This window comes from Eschrichtius robustus, chromosome 16 (assembly GCF_028021215.1).
Source record: "Eschrichtius robustus isolate mEscRob2 chromosome 16, mEscRob2.pri, whole genome shotgun sequence".
Classification (NCBI taxonomy): domain Eukaryota; kingdom Metazoa; phylum Chordata; class Mammalia; order Artiodactyla; family Eschrichtiidae; genus Eschrichtius; species Eschrichtius robustus.
Window position 1 is genome coordinate 50,132,371 of NC_090839.1, and position 20,741 is coordinate 50,153,111.

General features: G+C 46.4%; 1 protein-coding gene across 2 annotated transcripts in view; it reads right to left on the reverse strand.

The window, feature by feature from the left end:
• Nucleotides 1-288: 288 nt before the first annotated feature.
• The window catches only part of KAT14 (lysine acetyltransferase 14), a 38,993-nt gene continuing 18,540 nt past the window's right edge, over nt 289-20,741 (reverse strand). Inside the window, exons 4-10 of one of the 2 annotated variants that reach the window (XM_068565536.1) lie at nt 17,669-17,850; nt 15,692-16,108; nt 15,009-15,577; nt 6,083-6,219; nt 4,997-5,172; nt 3,247-3,437; nt 289-1,266 (exon numbers count right to left, since the gene is read on the reverse strand). In XM_068565536.1, coding sequence (XP_068421637.1) covers nt 1,093-1,266; nt 3,247-3,437; nt 4,997-5,172; nt 6,083-6,219; nt 15,009-15,577; nt 15,692-16,108; nt 17,669-17,850 — 1,846 coding nt within the window. In that variant the 3' untranslated portion in view covers nt 289-1,092. Of the gene's footprint in view, nt 1,267-3,246; nt 3,438-4,996; nt 5,173-6,082; nt 6,220-15,008; nt 15,578-15,691; nt 16,112-17,668; nt 17,851-20,741 lie in introns of both variants that reach the window. The other variant, XM_068565535.1, reaches the window with a different exon arrangement.

A 20,741-nucleotide genomic window follows, 5' to 3' on the forward strand; every position in this document is an offset into this window, starting at 1 on the left:
CCAGGTTAACAGAGATAAGCGACAGGACAGCTGCAGACTCTTCCTGCGGGGGCGACACACATTCCCCTGGAACGAGGGGATTCAAGCTCCCTCTAAGCACAGCCTCCAGAACAGAGATGCCTGTGGTCCATGGAATACCAATGCAAAATTTTAAATGTGCAGAGTTTTCTAGAGGGTGTTCAGCCTTTTTTGGATTCTCAAAGGGATTCATGTCCCGAAAAGATAAGAACTACTGCTCTTAATTAAAAAGAGTTTGAAAGCAAACTGATGAGACTGAAGCTCTGGCCATGGGTTGTCACAAGGAAAGATTTTTATTTGAGAACATCGGATACTTCTGGAAATGTTCCTGCTAAATCCAAAAACACCTGACAGTCCAGCTCCAACACTCACAAACCCACCAACAGCCTCGTTCCACAGACACGACGGGACCGTCCACGGCCGGCTCCCCTCCCACCGCCACTTGCCTTCATCCAGGGGCACAACTGAAATGCCAGGCCGCTCAGCTAGTCCGGCCACAGGAGGGGAGAACGGGATCCCGCCTCCCAGGCCAGGGCCCCGGTGGGGGATGCTCACAGGGGCACAGCTGAGGCGACGTCACACACGAACACCGTGACCAAAGTCCGCGAGTGCCCGACGGGTCCCCCTGGCTTCAGTGACAGCACAGCCAGGCTGGGACGGGCTGGCGTCCACCGTGTGATCATCTCACCACCCCAGGACAGCACGGTGCCTCTGAAGGAAGCACCGCAGGAACCCTTAACCGCGATCACAGTTCTCACACTTTAAACGGGACAGAATCTCTCTCCCCAAGAACACCAGTTTGGACCTTCCTGGCTCGACAGGCTGTCGGGCAAAGGACAGCGCACCTGCCAGTCTTAGTTGACCGTGGCGTCCAAGGTGTGGGCAAAGGCCTGTCCAGAAAGGGCTGGACAGCGACTCAGCTGAAGGGGCGCCCACTACTGACGCCACTGCCCACGCCGCTCTCAGCTCGGCTGAGATCAGAACCCGCGGTGAAGCGAGCACCTGCTGCTGGGGGTCTACTGACGGCCCTCCTCTACGAGCACGTGTGCCCCTCTGTGAAGGGGTGCACTCACATCAGCGTCGCAGCCGCAGGAAGAACGCGTGTTTACACTCCGCGCTCTCCAAGGGGTAATATTTATCGTAAAAATCTAAAACATATTCTTCAGTCTTGAATCCAAACTTCTGGTAGAGCAGCATAGCAGGGTTGCTCGCTGAGACGTGAAGGGTTACGTCCTTGCCCATGCAGGTCTGCCAAAAGAGTGGAAAAACACAAGGTGAAAACAAAAAAGCCGGAGGGAAAATGAGTGGGTGAAGCAACTTTTAAGTGTAGGCAGTCAGTTACAGAAACCAGAGACACTGGGGCCTGAAGCTGAGACACTGCAGCACCAGCAAAAGCAGGAAACCTGACCCTTCTCAGCCGCCACCAAAACACTGCGCCAAAACGTTCAAGACCAAGGAAACGGACCAAGGTAAGCTGGGTGTGTTCTTTTTCTCTTTGGAGCAAAGAGCCAACAGGGATCTTTCACTGTCAATTGTTTTATATTCAGTTGCATTTAAATACATCAAGCATATCAATACCAACATCACAACAATCTTGAAGAAACAGAGGACAAGACGAGACATTCTGCTTTTAAAAACTAGACGTCATTCTGCAAGGGAATCGTAAAAATTCCCTGCCTAGACCTTCCAGAAAATATGTTAAATTATGTAGCCAGATATGAAATATTAAGACTTCTGTTTAATTACACAACCTGAATACCTTATACAGACATTCTGAATCCCAAAGACACCCTCTCATCACTCCCAAACTTCTCAGAACTGAGGTTTCTGCATTTAGCGTGGGCCTAATCCTAGGGGAAAAGAGTGATGCTTCTTGCTCTGTCAAGTCTAGGCAAGTTCTTGGATTCTTTAGTTAGCTACACAGAAGAAAGTACCCCAAAAGCCACATAAATTCACAACTTGCTCTTTAATGAGGAGGCACTGAGATCCTGGACTTGATGAGTTCCTGAGATTTTACAATCCCAGGTCAAAAGTAGACAGATTCCTTCTCTTCCCTGCTTCCCTCACATTCTGCATCCAAAGGCATTTTTAGGACAAGAAGAACCTCAAGCACACCAAGGACGAGAGTCCTCTTTACACTGCAAGTTGGCACAGTCCCAGCAGCGCCGTCGCCGAGCACAGCTGACCGTCTGGGTGGTACTGTGTCTGGGCCAGGGTTTATGGTCTGGCCGGGGGCCAGGCACCCACATACAAAGACGGACACTCCTCCTCCCAGCCAGGGAGGCTCAGTAAGGACCGAGTGTGCCACCAGAACATCACCCCTGCCCTATCCACTGGCCCTTGCTGGTGAAGGAGAAGGCAGAAGCCCGTGGCCATCCTGCCAGGAGAGGGTGGACACGGGGAGGTCGGCCCTGTGCACGGGGTGGGTGAAGGCGGGGTGTGGCAGGGATCATGGAGACAGCCTCACACTAACTGCCAAGAGAGGAGAGGAGAATACAATTCCTCGTTAGAGGGTTCTCAAGATTCTCACCAACATCTGTGAATTATTGAGCAAGTTTCATTAAAAACTGGAGGAAAAAAACACTGAATCATCTCCATCTTCTATTTAAAAAGAATCTTGCCCACGTGACACACAATGCTCCATACCCAGTGGTTTCTAAATAAGCTTCCAGATAAATTCTGGGGAAAAAAAAATCCTTGCATGTTTTTCTGGTGTTAGTATATAAATATATGGTCTATTTTCCTCAAAGGTGATACAGATATATCAAGGGATGAATTACTTAGAAGGTTCACAGCAACAGTAAAATTAAAAACAAGCAGCATTAACAGAATGCACATACTACTGATTGATAGCTTTGCTAAAATGTTTAAAAATACTTGAGAACTAAAAGTCACCTCTCAGTTCCACTTCTCAGAGTCACCGCGGTGGTGATTCCAAGAGCAGCAGCAGTTACGACACGGACGGTACAAGTGCCCTAGGCTCCCACTGGTGGTACTTTCCTCATTTCATTTACTACACATGTTCACAGACTGATTTCTTTGAAACCTGGGTGTGAGGAGCCACCCTCTTTTAGGGGGTGAAGGCTGCTCCCTGGGTGTTAATAACCTTGTGAGCGACACGGACCGGTTCCTCTTCACTGGCGGTGCCTGGCGCTGGCCCCCTCCTCCTCCAAGCCTTTCCCGGAAACCCAGAGACAGGTGGGCAGACAGCGAGCAGAGACAACATACCTGAATCAGATGATAAATCATGAAAGTCGCGATCCCCGCTCTTCTCCACTCAGGATGGACAAACAGAAATGAAATGTACGCTTCGTTGTACTTCACATCGGGGACCATGAAGCCAAAGGCAATGATGACTTTCTTATAGAGGACGACGACGCTGAAGTCCGGGTACTGCAGGCACTCGGACAGGTCAACACCTACGGAGAGAGGCCAGCAGGGTCAGCCCGGGCTCGGGGGCTAGTGAGCAACAGGCCACTCAGTCTGTGCTTTCAGCTGCATCTGCGTGCTAAAACACCCAAACTGGAGACAGAGACATTACCATAGACACCGCACATTCAGATCATAAAAATAAAAAAGTGAATTTTAGAAAATATCAAAATTAGCATCGCCTGGTCTACGTACATATGTTGAAAGAAGAGAAGCAGGACAGGGTGGGTAGGAGAGAGCACGCAAGCTCAGAACTGGACGCACCTAGCGTTGCACTCGGCCTCCAGGGCCGCGAGTGCCAGCTGGCGCATCCCTAAGCGCCCCGCCTCGGTGTCTGCCTTGGGTAAGATGAGAGATACCCAGACCCCAGGGGGCTGGGGAAAGATCCCGAGACCGCCCGTACACAGACAACTGACAAGCTCTTTGGTACAAATGTCACATTTGACAATAAAGGAGTAAAATATAACATAACTCCATGCTTAACATTTGGAAGGCACCCAGTGTAGGGGCAGGAAGTAGCAGACACTCCCAGAATGCTCCTTTCAGCCCCATCCCACCCCCCACCACGTGCACTGTGACATCCTGACAAAATCTTATCCAGCTCCTAGAAGACACGTATTATTTCCTTTACATTCCAAAGCAGCGCAGTAAAACAGATCCACAAAGAACGTGTTTATATTTAGCAATGAAATTGTGTTCCTTTGATCGATGGTTTCAGAGACAATATGTTAAGGCTGATAAAATCACGAATCACATTGGATTTATTCTTATTTTCAAAGTCTGTGGTTGGGATATTTGGCTTTTTAAAAACAACTTTTGGGACTTCCTTGGTGGCGCAGTGGTTAAGAATCTGCCTGCCAATGCAGGGGACACGGGTTCCAGCCCTGGTCCGGGAAGATCCCACATGCCGCCAAGCCCGTGTGCCACAACTACTGAGCCTGCACTCTACAGCCCCCGAGCCACAACTACTGAAGCCCACGCACCTAGAGCCTGTGCTCTGCAACAAGAGAAGCCACCGCAATGAGAAGCCCGGGCACCACAACAAAGAGCAGCCCGCGCGCGGCAACGAAGACCCAACACAGCCAGAAATAAATAAATTAATTAATAAAAATAAATAAATAAAAACAACTTCTGGCTGTGCTAACGCTCTCAAAAGGACCAGCTAAATAAACAAAGCACACAGAATTATTACGGAAAAATCAAAAGTGTCCAAATACGCCCAAGCTACCAGCCTGTGTGGTGCTGATGGACATTACCTGGGATCTAGACACATGTGGAAGCAAAAAAGGGTGAATCATTTATTCTGGAACCAGAGACAAACAGGGAAGAGGAACAAACAAAAACACTGTTCATTAATTTAACTGTTGGCTTCTTCTGGACCTTAGGAAAGAAAGAGATGTTTATATTTTAATATTTCTGTGTTAGCAGAGACAAACTGAATGAAATCATATAAGGTTTTGGGGGCCACACGACATACACTAATTTTAAAAACTGCTAAAGTGAATGACACAGAAAATGGATCTGCCTAGTTTGGGAGGGGAGAACATACCAGGCCAGAAAAACTCCTGACACATGGAGTTTATCGTCGGAATGTGATTTGGCCGGACATAGCAGTAATCAAGAGGTGCATCCGGCTCTGGCGTCCAGTGAGGGTCACTCCTGTGCAGGTGGGAACGAATCTGGGACAGCAGCTGCAGTTTGGGTGGCTTTGTTTCATAATCACGCCTCCAGAACCCAGAAAATAAACAAACTGAAGTCAAGAAAAATACCCATTATTCCCAGCCATTTGATTCACAAAACTCTTTGATCTGCTTGAAATTTTAAATTAATTTGCACTACTTTTATGGCGGCTGACTTAACAGCTACAATACTTTTCTGGTATGAAATTTAAAATTCATTCTATCAACATTCGTCAGACCCAACCCCTCAGTACCTGCCAGGAACTCTACTAGTGCTGGTGAGCCTTGATGAACAGAATGGGGAAACAGAAACAGCATCCTAGTTCAACCCTCTGAGTGCTGTGACACAGGACAGAGCCCAGGAGAGGAAGGCCCAACCCTGCCAGGACAGCTGGGGACCAGGAGGTGGAGGAGGCTCGCATGCTGCTTCCCGGCGTCTGCCCGGGAGGGCGGGGCTGTGCCAGGAGGACCGCATGACTGGGGGCTGCAGAGCAAGCGTGGTCAGCAGAGACAACTGTCAGTCACGCACAGCCCAGCGCTGGGGCCTCTCCGGCCAGCTCGGCGTCCAGGGCGCTGCCTACACAAGGAGACTCATCAGCAGTCCACATACAGGCCCGACTGAGACATCATCCCATTTTTTCATTTCACAGACGACTTAATATATATATACAACTTTGAAATTTAAAGCAAAACAATGAGTATGATAATCATAATGAAATCTAACAGAGTTAACTTATCCTTGCCTTTTATGTTTCTTTCAAAGGACCATCCTTTCTGCAAAAATGTACAGCTGAAACAAGCCAAGGATGAGACTGGACACAGAGCACAGACTCGGTCCTTGCTGATGCCAGCTCACAGGTCTTGGTCTTTATTCACTCCAACTGGGGAACAGGGCTTGAAAACCACAAACATTACTCCCCATGACACGCTCGACATCACAGCTCTTCTCTGTATACCTGATGTAAGGCTTTAGGATCCGAGAAGTGTAAGGGCTGACAATGCTCTGGTCCACAGCCATATCTTCTGACCCCACCAAACGGTACAAAAATTTTGTGGTCTGGTGCCGAAATCCTTTCCTGGATGGCAAGGCAGTCTATGAGAAAGACATGTTAGTTATATAAAAGTAAAATTACTCAAAGGATTGGTTTAATTTCCACAGATAAGTAGTACTTACAACATTTTTATGTGTCAGAAAGTAAGTCCACAGGAATTAACTGGAAAGCTCAAGGTTCAATACAAACTTCATAGGTACCTTTACATAAAAATGGATATGAAAAACTAATTCCGGTTTAATAGTTTAAAAGCAAAATAACTTTAAAAATTTTTAAGTTTTGTAAAGATTTTAAAAGAGATTTAGACAGGTGAAACGCAGAATTGATCCCTGGATTTACAGCCTCTCCAGATTTCATGTTGTCTATAAAGGCACAGTCAACCCACTCATCAAATGTTCACCAGTCCGAGCATCAGGGGGGAGGGGTAACACACATAGGCCTCCTGTCTCATGAGTGGTCTCTGTTATCACAGGGGCGTGGGGGTCAATCACTGCTGCATCTGCATGTGGATCTATTACAGTATGTCTCTACCAAGTAAATCTGACAAAAGCAGGACTGATGCAGATTATCATCCCTAAAACAGCATGAGCCTAGTAGAGGCCCGACCAGAGGGTCAAGGGGGACGCAGTCCTGCTCCTCCAGAGGATGTCCCCACAGAAGGGCTGCAGACGTCTGCTCTCCAGACACTGCTGCTCCAGGGCCCTCGGTCATGTCGTAACAGAACATGACAAGTAGGGTTTTATAGCAAAGAGCTCAGATGGAAAGATTAAAAGGCGCATTTATAAAGTGGTTTCCCAAGGGTTGGATGAAGTTTAGAAACCTGAGTTGTTTTTGTAGAAACAGCTTGCTCTTAGCATAGAAAATAACTTCGCTGGAAGAACAGCAAGAATTCTTTCCTTAATAATTTGCTCTGATTACTTTCCCAAAGCGGACACCAAAACTTTCAAAGGCCAACTCCGAAATTCTTCCAGGACTTTGCATTTCAAAGTGAAATTCAAAGCTGTGGTATACAGTTTCCGCATACGGCCCAATGCTTCCTCCTGTGCCTGAAGGTACAAGTGTCTCCCCACATGGAAAGGCGGAGTCAACATCCCCTCCCCTGGAATCTGGCGGGCCTGGGACAGGCTGGACCAGTCAGAACATGGCATAAGTAACATTCTGGGACTTCTGAGCCCAGGCCATAAGGGAGCCGGCGGCTTCCACTTCCTCCCTCCTCGAGCCCAGCTGCCACAGTGCCCAGGCGCAACCACTGAAGGGCTGGCGGCCACACGGAGACAGGCTCTGGAGGACCCAGCTCCCAGCTGAGTGGGGCCACAGGGTGCCCCTTCCTTCAGCACATGAAGGAGAAGAACACCCAGCTGAGCCAGTCCACAGACTCAGAAGAGGAATTAAACAGTTACTGTTTTAAGCCACTAAGCTTTGGGCTGGTTTGTAACGCAGCAGAGATTACAGCGGCCCCTGAGCCCATGAAGCAGCATCAGGTTAAATGGGAAGGTGAGGTGTGTGAAAGCCCTGGATGCGTGCAGTCCCCACCCCTTCCCCCTCCCTCGCTTCCACACCAGTTTGAACACCCTCAGCTTCTGCCTGGAACACTACTCTAGAATCTACTCCTGGTGAAGGTGCTGTGAAAACTGCTGAAATGACAACAAAGGGCTTTGGCGAATATTGCAACTTAGTTGACAAAGCAGCAGCTGCAGGGTTTAAGACGACTGACTCCAATTTTGAAAGAAGTGCTAACTGTGGGTAAAATGCTATCCAACAGCACTTCATGCTACAGAGAAATTGCTCATGAAAGGAAGGGTCAATCAATAAGGCAGACTTCACTGTTGACTGATTTTAAGAAACTGCCACAGTCACCATGATCAGTCCACAGCCATCAACATCAAGGCAAGACCCTCCACCAGCAGTGAGATTACAACTCACTGAAGGCTCAGATGATGGGTATTTTTTAGGAATAAAGTATCTTTTTAAAAAAATAATAAATTTATTTCTTTTATTTCTTTTTATTTTAGGCTGCACTGGGTCTTCGTTGCTGCATGAAGGCTTTTCTCTATTTGTGGCAAGCAGGGGTTACTCTTTGTCGCGGTGCGCAGGCTTCTCATTGCGGTGGCTTCTCTTCTTGCGGAGCATGGGCTCTAGGCACACAGGCTTCAGTAGTTGTGGCACACGGGCTTAGCCCTGCACCAGGGCTCGAACCGGTGTCCCCTGCATTGGCAGGCGGATTCTTGACCACTGCACCTCCAGGGGAGCCCCAGGAATACAGGATCTTTTAATTAAGGTATATATATTGGATTTTTAGAGATAATACTATTACACACTTGATAGACTACACTATACTGTAAACATAACTTTTACATGCGTTGGGAAACCAAAATATTCACGTGACTCTCTCCGTTGCAATATTTGCTTTAATGCAGTGGTCTGGAACTGAACCCGAAATATCTCTGAGGTCTGCCTGTAAGCACTCAACAAACAATGTTAAGGATAGGTCTCTTCAAAAAACCAAATGAAAAGATAAAGAAGTAATGGCGTCAACATTCATATTAGGAGTCCAGAAGGGGAAGAAAAAAATAGAGGAGAAATGTATTTAAAGAGCATGATGAGGAATTTCCCAAAATAAAGAAGCATGAGTTTCCCTTCAGGTTCCAGTCCTGCATGTAAGGAGCTTGGAAGTCCTCACTCCACCGTAACATGGAAAAGGCTGAACAAGCTGAAAATCAACAACTCTTCTCCGACCCATCAGAGAAGTAAGGTCACAGGGCAAACCGTTGCCTCGCAGACTGGAGACAGACAAGTGGATACAGAGGTTCACAACCTACTGGAGTAAGAAGCCTCGGGAAACAGTGCCGTGAGGGGAAAACCTTACCTGCCATCGATGAACTGCTGGAGGCTCAGCGAGGACAAGTCTGAGAGAACAGACACCAGGCAGGCCCCGCACTTGCGTGAGTTTTACCACTAGGAGGCTCTACCACGTGCTCACTGTGAGAATCAAAGAAAAATCCCCTCCTGCTGCCATGGGGAGCAGCTCATTCTGAACTGTCAGGGTATCTCTGCTCCTTAACAAGGCTGCCCTCAGGCGAAACTATTCTGCCAGAGCCTAACCTACCTGAGGGAAGGGAATACCCAGCCCCTGCCCCCTCTAGCCACCTTGTCCCACCTAACTGGGGAGGAAAACTGAGAAGCCCTTGTGGAGTCTCAGCCCAGGGGCACATGCTCACTTAGAGACCGAGGACCAATCCGAGGACTGCAGAACACCTCCCCCCCACATCACTAACGGTCTATTCCCACAGTGCCTTGTACCCAGGACACCATCCTTGGCTGTCAACAAAAAATTACAAGGCAAGCTAAAAGGCAAAAACACAGTTTGAAGAGCCAGAAGCATCAGAACCAGACTCAGATATGGCAGAGATGTTGGAATTACTGAACTGGGAGTAACTATGATTAGCATGTTAAGGGCTCTAATGGACAAAGTAGAGGACATGAAAGAACAGATGGGTAATTTAAGCAGAGATGGAATTTCTAAGAAAGAATAAAAAAGAAATGCTAAGATCAAAACCACTGTAGCAGAAATGAAGAACGGCTTTGATGGGCTCGTTGGTAGACCGGACGTGGCTGAGGAAAGACTTCCCGAGCTTGAGGACATGTCAACAGAAACTGCCAAAACTGAAAAGCAAAGGGAAGAAAGGCAGAACGGAACAGAATATCCAAAAACTGTGGTACAACTACAAAAGGTGTAATATATGCATAATGGGAACAGCAGAAGGAGGAAAAAGGAACAGAAGAAACACCTGAAGCAATAACAACTGAGAATTTCCCCAAGTTAATGAGACACTAAACCAAAACCACAGTCCCAAGGAGCTCAGAGAACAAGGAGGATAAACGCCAAGAAGCATGTTGGACACGTGTAACTGAAAGAGAAGAGGTGCCAAGCAAGATAAATGAGAGCAAAAAACACTTGAAACGCATGAACACAAGTCAAGATCAAAAACAAAGAGAAAACTCGGAAAGCTTCCAGGACATGGGACAATAAAAAGGGAGGCCACCTACAAAGAAACAAGAGTAAGCCTGACATTGTGGCTCCAGGAAAGACACTACAGCAAGACGATGATGGAGTAATAATGCTAAAAGTTAAAAGAAAAAACAAAATGACAATTTTATATCCAACTATGTTAGCATTTAAATGCAAGAGTGAAGTGAAGATCTTCTGAGGCATACTGGTTTAAAAATTAACCTCAAAAAGACCGTATTTTAAAGAACTATTAGAGGAAGTACTCTAGCAAGAAGTTAACCCAGAAGAAGCAATGGGAAGTGAGACTGAGTGAACACTTTAGTGAGATTTACTGGTACCTAAACAAGCAACACAAAAGAAAAAAAGGCAAAGGAGAGCATGCAAAGGTATTTTTTGGTTTGCAGGGTGAAGAGCACATGATAATATTAAAAAATTAACAGAGAAAAATCAATACATGTCTTAAGTTAGGACCTATAAAAAGAATAAAAATAGAACATACAATTTTCTTTATAGAAAAGATTCAACATCACATAGACTATTTTCTTTGACTGCAATATAATTTGATTAGAAATTAAATCAATTACTAAAAGATACTGTAAAAATTCTCATGTATCTAATAAAACTACGAGTTATTTACCACTAAATAACTCTTGGCTTAAAGAGGAAATGCTGAGAAAAATTACAAAACGCAAAGTACTGATTGATAAAAAATCACATCATTTCAAAGGTCATGAGTCATGGTTAAAATATCATAGGGACAGTTATAGCTATGAATATACTGATCAGAAGACAAGAAAGAGAATGGATTGAACAAATGCATTTACGGCTGCTCCCCTATGTAACTGCATTAAAGAGATACTAAAATTCCAGGTTAAAATGGGGGATTAAACACAAACATCCAATTTTATTTCCTCCCAAAACCCAACTACAATAAACAGACTTAAAAAAAGAAAAGACAAGCAGGCAAGAACAAAAAGATCAGGAGAAGAAACCAAAGTAACTGGGAAGCAGATGGACACAAAGTAGCAGATTTAAAGCCAAAATCCCAAGCTGGCTTTCAGTGAAGTGAGAACCAGCCCAACCTGTACTGCAGAATCCTCCTAAATTAACCCAGGTGGCAGCACCAGGTTCCTCTGGAACTGGGAAAAACTAAGGAGCAGATAAAAGCTGTGGGCGGAGCAGGAAGGCCCCAAACCTCCAACCCCGCCCCCACCGGCAGGGTGGCTGCCCTCCCCACAGGAGTCTGGGGGCCCAGCTCTACAGAAGGCCTAACCAGGCTCTGGACGGGCAGCTCACGTGGCACTGAGGGGTGAGGCCTGCACCAGCTGAAGGCTAAGTAAGACCCCCTCTCCCGGTGGCCACAAGGGTCCCGAGACTGAAGAGTCTTCTGCAGGGACTCTGACTGGCCTAAGGGTCTAAAGGAAGTGACACTGGGGGTCCTCGGCCTAGAATTCCCTGTTCAACCTAGCTTTTCCGAGGACTCTGAAAGCACTGCTCCACTGCCGGCTTCCTTCCAGTATTGCTGTTAAGCTAGCACTCAGCTTTACCCAGCGCTAGCTGGGGATTCTGGCTCTAAGTTCAAGGCCTTTCAGACACACAAGGTCTCAAAGTTTACATCCCAGGCAGCTTTCCTCTGGAAGCCACTAGGATGTGCTTCACTAAAGAAGGGAGTAAACCTATGAAAAGGTAAAGATGGGGAGCAGGAAACAGGGGGTTCAATCCAGCAGAGGGGAAGATGGGGCTCCGGCAAGGGGAGATGCCAGGACCACGATGGCGGCCAGTACAGAGCGACAAGTGTGACTCAAGGGGCAGACATCCTGAGGCTACCGTCACTAAGCCTCTGCCCCACTGGACCGTCTTGTAAACCCGAGGACGCTTGTCCGTGCTCAGCTTGGTTCACAACGCATGTGAGGCTCCCCTGCTCCCTCTGCGGGCTCCCTGGGTCAGCGGAGGACACTTACCCCACAGATAACCGCCCTGACCTCTGACAAGCTGGAGGGAAGCACAGCAGCCCTGACGCAGGACAGGGACCCCCCCGCAACCAGATTTCCGCACATTCGCTGGTACACACTGCAGCCCGCTGATGCTCACACTCCCAGGACTCCTTAACGACCTTGGCCACCGACTTCCCCAGGAAGGGGTCACGGCACGGCAGCTGAAGCCAGAACACGACTGGACGAGCTTCCTGGGGCTGCCGTATCAACACTGCACAAACAGGGGGCCTTAAACAACAGAAATGTATGTATTCCTTCTCTCATGGTTCTGGAGGCCAGAAGCCAGCCAGCAAGGTGCCAACAGGGCCGTGGTCTCCCAGAAGCTCTGGGTGGCAATCTATTCCATGTCCTTCTCTTGGCTTCTGGTGTGGCTGGCAAGGCTTGCTGCCCCTTAGCTCTGCAGACACATCACTCTAAAAACTGTAAAAGCTGCCTCAGTCATCACATGGCATGTCTCCTGTGTGTCTCTCCTCTTGTAAGGACAGAAGTCACACTGGGTTAAGGGCCCAACCTACTCCAGTGTGACCTCAGCTTAACTACTTATACCTGCAAAGGCCCTATCTCCACATGAGGTCACATTCACTGGCACCAGGGGTCAGGACTTCAATATATACTTTTGGGGACACAATTCAATCTACATCAGTGACCCAAAAAGCCCGTCAAGCTTATCTTCTCCTGGAAGCCTTCATCTAATAGCAGCAATTTCCTTACACAGCTCCATCTGTGCTTCCTACTTAGTTTTCAAAACAAACAAACAAACAAAAAAACAACTAAAAGTACTGTGTTTAGGGATAAAGACGTTAAAAAGGCAGAGGAATGATTAACACTGAAAGTCAGGAAGTGGCTCCCTCTGGGGGGAGCAAGCAGTGCCCAGAAGGATCTTTAAGGTGTTTTTAATGCCCTGTGTCTTAACCCAGGAGCTAGATTCATAGTTATTTATCTTATTAACCTCTAAATTATATCCATATGTTCTATGCATTCTTCTATGGGTACGATGCATTTCATACTTTTAAAAATTAAGTACAGGGATTAAAAAGACAAACCTATGAGAACAAAGAAGAGGTGAGCAGATGACAGCAACGAAAGCATATGAGTAAGTGGCAAGTGACTAAGACCAGCAGAGCCAAAACCTAAGGCAGCGGTGAGGACAGGCCAGAGCCGGTGCCTCAGGACAACGCAGCAACGGGGGCATCAGGTCCTGCTGAAGCTGAGGGTGAGCAGGGTGGCTATGGACTGAGCGTCTCTTTAGTTAAGAGGTTAAAGCTCCAATGACACCTCTGCCGTTCACATCCAGAAATGACCCCTCCCTCCAGGGGCAGGCTAGACTCTGGCGGCTCCAAAGAGATTCTGAGGCAGCCAAGGGTGGAAGCTCTGTCCTGAAAACGGAGATTCAGGTGAAGTTTAACAACTGCATGGTCAGCTCCTGGTCCTCCCTATGAGGCTTCTGGGATGTAGGCAGGCAGGTTACTACTTCCCAGGAAAGGAAAGCTGGGAAATAGGGAAATAAAGAAAATTAAGGGGATCCAGCTACAGCAAGGGTCTTTGGCGAACTACAGACCCCACAGGCCAAATCCAGCCTGCTTTCGTAAATACATGTTACTGGCATACAGCGACGCCCATTCATCATGTATCATGTACGCTGCTCTCACACTGCACAGCAGGGCTGGCCTGCAAAGCCACAGCTACTTACTATCTGACCCTTTATAGAAAAGGCTTGCAAATCTCTGGTCTAGGGGGCCCAATATCCAAACAACAGGGGTGTTCTAAAGAGACAAACCAGAGACAATAGAAGCTAGGATAAATTCCAGAACTCAAGAAGGAGCGTTTCAGGGACTTCCCTAGTGGTCCAGTGGCTAAGACTCCGTGCTCTCTATGCAGGGGGCCTGGGTTCAATCCCTGGTCAGGGAACCAGATCAAGCATACCATAACTAAAGATCCTGCATGTCACAAAGAAGATCCCGCGTGCCACAACTAAGACCCAATGCAGTCAAATAAATAAATAAATATTATTAAAAAAAAAAAAAAGGAGCATTTCAAATGGCAAGGCCCACAGAGCAAAGGCCCAGCCCCAGGAAAGAAAAGCCCCACATGCGGTATCATCACTGAGTAATATCAGAACGCTGGCAACAAAGACCAGATGCCACTAGTGTCCAAAGAAGCAGACAGGAAAATGTGCAAAGATCCAAACAGGCAATTCACAAACAACTAGGAAACAGAAAAAATGTTTAACTTCACCTGTCATCAAATAAATGTAAAAAAACAAGGCTTCATTTTACAGCCATCAGATCAGCAAAACCAGTTGAAGGATGGTTAGTAGCAAACTCCAGCAAAGATACAAGAGAGAAGTCGTCTTGCTCCTGCCGTGGGAAGGCGGATTCCAGCACTTCTGGGTGGAATCAACTGTTCCCGGGAGCGCTCACACACAGGCATCCTCCGGCCACGCTGACCCACACTGACCCCAGCTGCTCTTTCCACAGGGTGTCACCTAACTACACAGATGTTCACACGCCTTCACTCCTGCTCAGCTCAGTGTCCAGTACGCTGCATGTCCTCAACAAACCTGTCCGTCAAAGCCACGACCCAAACCATGTACAGCCACCCTCAGGGACTAAGAGATACAAAGAAAACATCTAGGTTCCTTCTGGAATCCCCAAACGGAAAACAAAAATCCAAACTCAGATGTATGAAAGGATGTCCATATTGGACAAATAAAAAAAAATACAGCCCAGCCATTTTTGTACCTCTCTCCCTTGCTGTTTTCTTCCACATCCCCACGTGCTCCTTGGAGCTGCAGCCCCAGGAGTTGGAGAGCGAGGCCAACACTTACCTGGTACCGGTCAAGGATTCTGAAGTCCTGACAGGTTGTCCTGTACATGGCTTGTCCAGCCGGAAGCCTGCAAACTCCTCCTTCTTTGGCCCCATAAATCCCGTCCACTAACAGAAGCGCGGCATTCACAACCTGATCCAGGTCAAAGAGCGGCAGCCCCCGGTCCCTCTTCGCCTGCCGGACAATCAGCTTCCGCTTCAGCCGCCGGGCCTCCGGGGTCATGGCCACGGCCCCGGGACAGGCTTCCAGCCGCTTGAGGAGCAGCTTCTCCTCGTAGATGCTCACGGGGGTGAACCTGGGCCCTTTGGGCTTCCGGTCCTTCTCCAGCACGGGCTTCCTCTTCTCTCGAGCCCTTGTTTGCGAGGACGTGTTGGAGTCTGTGTCCTCGCTGTCGATGTCCATCCTGTCGGGCTTCTCCTCCTCACTCTCCACCTCCTGCTTGATCTGCTCAGGCGCTCTGACCTTCTTCCTGCCTCCAACCCCTGGCCCCGAGGCGGCCGAGCCGGCAGGGGGCGGGATGTACTCCATCCCGGGGTCAATGACGCCGTCACCTTCCATCTCATCGTCATCTGCGCAGAGCAGAAAGCAGGAGGGGAATGCAGACCCGCCGCCCACAGGGACAGCACACACACTGCCATCAGGGCCACACACAACCCAAGAGACCCGAGGACGGGCCGTCTTACCGTGAAACAAGGCTTGTGGCGGCATCACGTCTGGAATCAGATCAGCTTCTGAGAGCAGGCTGGGCGTGGCTGAGTGAGAGGCAGGGGTCCCAGGGGCAGAGAAATCCAGAGACGGGGAAGGAGATGGGCTTGTCAGCGGGGTGCGGTCGGAGGAGCTCAGGGACGAGAAGTCGATCACTTCTCCTTTTTCCAGAATCACATCCGGCCTGCGTCCTCGGCTGATGAACTTCACAGGCGTCGAGGAGGTGCTGCGGTCAAGAAAGCCAGCCGCCTCTTTCTGGGCTCTCCGGATGTCCTTCGCTTCCTGAGTGCGAGACCTTTTCTCTTTCAATTCCATGGCAGATTCCACAGGATTCCGACTCACCCGCTTTCTAAGTCCCTCGACAGTAATGATGGGATCTAAAGTTGGTTTCGAGGCTGCTGGAAAAGAATAAATATCTAAATTTTTTAATAGCTATTCAACGTTAGCTTCTTTTTCTAACTTATTGCGAATCTACTTCCATGTTTGAAAGAGAAAAACGTTCAATGAATGCCCTAAACTAAGATTTAGATTTCTCTTAACCAGGAAAAAGGAATTATAATGCAAATGTAAACACTTCTGCACCGTCTTTCACCTACTGGAATTGGTAAACGTTAAAAGTCTGATAATGCTCAGAGAGCGTAGGGGGAAAAATGGATAGTTCATGCCTTTTTGATAGGGCACAAACTTTATTACAACTTTTTGGAGGGTAATTTGGCAATATGATTAAAATTTTGAATAAATATGCCCTTTGATACAGCAACCTATTTCCAGGAATTTATCACAAAAAATTGGCAAATATGTGTAATTATAGTATTGTTTAAATACCAAAAAAGGACAGAAATAACCAAAATGTCCATCAACAGGGTAAAGGTTTAATAAATTATCACATAGCCATTCAATGGAATGCAATGAAATAAAAGAAAATAGGGTAGATCTACATGTACTGTTATGGGAAGATGTCCAATGTATACTGGTAAGTGGGGAAAAAAATGGAGAACAAGTAATATAGTATGAATCAGTTTATGGGGTTTTTTTCAGTAAAAAAATGCTTCAATATGCAGAGGGGACTTCTGAAAGCTTCACAAGAGACAGCAGTGGCTCCGCTGGAGTGAAGCTGCAGGCAGGGTGGGCATGTGGGGAACTTTCAGACTTTACACCTTCAATACTATGAGATTTGTTTCCAATTATATTTTTAAAAATTCAAAAGGTCATTAAAAATCAGATCAATGTGTGATAGTATGGAGCTACTGTTAATTTTTTATAAGTGTGAAAATGGCATTATGGTTAGGCTACAAAAAAGAGTCCTTATGGATAAGAGATAAATCATGAAATATTTAGGAAGGAAGTGCTGATGCCTGGAAGTTGCTACTAAATAATCCGAGGGTGGGGATGTGTGGAGGGTTGGGAGAAAGGACCCAGGGGCCAAGATAAAATGAGATTGCGGCGTCCCAGGTGGTCCAGTGGTTAAGAATCTGCCTTCCAATGCAGGGGACGAGGGTTTGATCCCTGGTCGGGGAACTAAGATCCCACATGCCAAGGGGGAACTAAGACCTGCAACTAAGACCCAACACAGCCAAATAAATAAATAAATATTTAAAACAAACAAACAAAAAAAACCCAAGATTGCCAGTGTTAACTGCTGAAGTGAAGACAAAGGTACCAGGGGATTCACTACATTACTTCACATTTGTATATTTTAAATTTTCCATACTAAAAAGATTAAAACCATAAATAAACAGATTGAAAATAGAGAACCTTTCAGATACTAAAGGAAATTTATTAAACTGGTAACTTGATTAGGCAGTTATAAAACATTTTTTGTATAATATTTATTTACGGCATAAAAAACTGTGTTAGAATAAAACTGTGGGGCAGAGCAGCTCCGGGGAGGCAAGGGCTCCGTGCCTGGTAAAAGCGGATTGTCTACACTGGCACCTCTCAGCTCACGAAAGTACCTTTCACTTTCAGAGTGGAGATGGACAGCTTCTCTCCCTCGGGTTTCAGGGTAGGGGGCCTGTTGTGGACGAGCTTCCACCATCCTGGTTCTCCAAATTCCTGAGCTCCCGAGCGGAAGTACATGGGGCTCCCCACGCTAAGGCAGCCCGCCACTGTGCTCCACCAGGTGGAGGTCTTTTTCCTGGAGAGTCCAAGAATTTAAAAATTATTGGCTTTTCAACTCTATCCTTACATAGACAGTGCAGTCTCTGCCTCCAAGTCTGTGATAGGCTATGCAACTTCCCCTCTTTGAAGGAACAGAGCACATTGGATAAGGGAGAGGCTCGGGGTTCTGCGTGGCTTCAAATGCCAGCTCCACCACCTTCTAGCTGCCTCAGTTTCTTCATCTTTAAAATTAGAATAATAGAACGTGCAAGACTGCTGTGGGGATTAAATGAAGTTAATTCAAACAAAGCTCATAAAACACTTCTTATCCATGATTATGGAGTTCTACAGGCTAATTTTATTTAACTTGAGCTGCTTTTATGTATGAGTTAAACACAACTCTCAGGAAAGAAAGCAGAAGAGTCATTAGCCCTGGTAAACAGTTCATTTTACCCAAGGAGAAGGATGCATCCCTCAGTCTGCTACTTGCCTTCACATAGTAGAGTAGGAATAAAACTATATGGTATGTCCCACAGAGCTGAGCTGTGGGGGAATTACCAACTCTGACCAAACCCGCCCAAAATACAGCAAGTATTTCAAAATAACTACACAACAGTGTATACAACAAAAATTTTAAATGATATGTAAAATGTCAACTATTCAGGTTCCTGCTAAAAATGCTTTTTTAAGGAAACTGTTCTATTTCCACCTTGAAAACATAAATCAATGACCAGAAATCCTAAAGAACAGTTTTTCATAGGAAAGTCAGTCTAACAGATGACAAATACTGCTAGGGAGGCAAGAGAAAAAAGTATCCTTAGGAACAGAGATGTACTAGAAAAACACAGACAAACCAAAAGAACCCCACAAAAAACAAAAAAACTTTATAAAGGCATGAGCACATATCTGAGACAGGAGAATGACCCCCAGCATTCTGGGTCAGAGCAGAACAAGGTCTCACCTTGTTCTGACCTTTCCAGGCCCCCCTCCTGTTGCCCAGAGGTCGGACCAGGGCAAACCCATCCCACTTGCTTTCTTACACTGCCCAACGCTGTCCCACAGGCCCTGTGGGATCTGTTCACTTTTCTTCCCATTATCCTATTTGGCTTTGAATCCCTCTGGTGAATTTTCCATTTCAGTTATTGTACTTTTCAGCTCCAGAACTTCTTTATCTCTTTATTGATATTTCCGTTTTGTCCATACATTGCTTCCCTGATGTTCTCCACTTCTTTCTTTAGTTCTCTGGGCATCTCTAAGACAGCGCTTTAACGTCTTTGTCCAGTAAGTCCACCGTTAGGTCTTTTTCAGGGACAATTTCTGTTAGTTTATTTTTTTCCTTTGACTGGGCCATACTTTCCTTGTTCTTTGTATTCCTTGTGTTTTGCTGGACAGTGGACATTTGAATCTAATAATGTGTTAACTCTGGACACCAGACTCTCCTCCTTCCCCGGGGTTTACTGGTTTTTGACAGCTGCAGGCTGTCTCTGTGCCAAAGATCAGCCGGAGCAGAAACTCAAGGTCCCCTCAGCTCATGTCTAAGCCTGTGCCTCCCACCCTGGACATGCAGGGTGGCTAATTCCCCTGTATATGTGGTTGCTTTTGAATGTCTTAGTCTTCAATGTCTGGCTCCAAAAAGGGGACAAAGAGGAAAGTGAAAGCGGGGAGGAAGGTGCCAGCCCTCTGAGTCCCTTTAAAGTCACCTCAGCCAGAGGGGGAGGGGCTTGCAACAATGGAGGAGGTGCAACAACAAAGGCCGCCCACCCCTCTGTCAGCACCTCTGTGATCAGAAGCAGCAGTCAGTGATCAGCACAGATATGATATGTGGAGGACAGCGTCCTTTGTGTCCACCCCGGATCCCATACTATGTGCAAGCTGCTCCAGGAATATGTGCATGGCTGTCTGCCATGGTTAAAACTGACCAACACTGATTGTAATTTATGGTGCAAGGCTTCCACTGGAAGTTGCAAGCCTTCAGCTGACTCCAGAGTTCCAATACAGTTACACTGGAGTCTGCCAATGCAACTGCTACCTAGGTGGGCAGACAGATTTCTGGTGCTTCCTACTCTGCCATCTTCCCAGAACCCTCATCATACAGGCATAGCTCATGTTACTGCACTTCACAGATACTGTGTTTTTTAAAAACTGAAGGTTTGTGGCAACCCTGAATCAAGCAAGTCTATCGGTGCCATTTTTCCAACAACATGTGCTCACTTCATGTCTTTGTGGCATGTTTTAGATGTTGTAGTATCTCAAAGTTTTTCATTATTATTGTATTTGTTACGGTGATCTGTGATCAGTGACTTCTGATGTTACTCCTACAACTTGTTCAAGTTCAGACGATGGTTAGCATCTTTTAGCAATAAAGTATTTTTTAATTAAGGTGTGTACACTGTTTTTTAAAAAATAATGCTACGCATACTTAACAGACTACAGCATAATGTGAACATAACTTTTATATGCACTGGGAAATCAAAAATTCATGTGACTCACTTTATTGTGATATTTGCTTTACTACAGCAGTCTGGAACTGAACCTGCAACATCTCTGAGATATGCCTGTATAATATGTTTAATTTTAAATACTATGAATGTGTTTTATCGTATTTCATCAAACATAAGATCCACTGACTTTAAGACACACCACTTTGTGTACAAGAAGGAAAACTAGCTACCAAGTAAGCTATGACACACCATCACTTCTAAGATGTATCCAGCTGTCAGAGATGTCAAAGTTTGAAAAACTGTTTATCTTAAAATCAGTGAAATATGGTAATAGAAAAAATATTCAAACTATTCTTCAGTAATCAAAATTATAACTTTGGGAACAATTCAAGGCTAGGACTGTAAAACCAGATTAAATGATCACATATACAATAGCAATTAAAATGTAGTAATTAAGCTTTTGCGTACTTTTTAACTTGCTTCTACA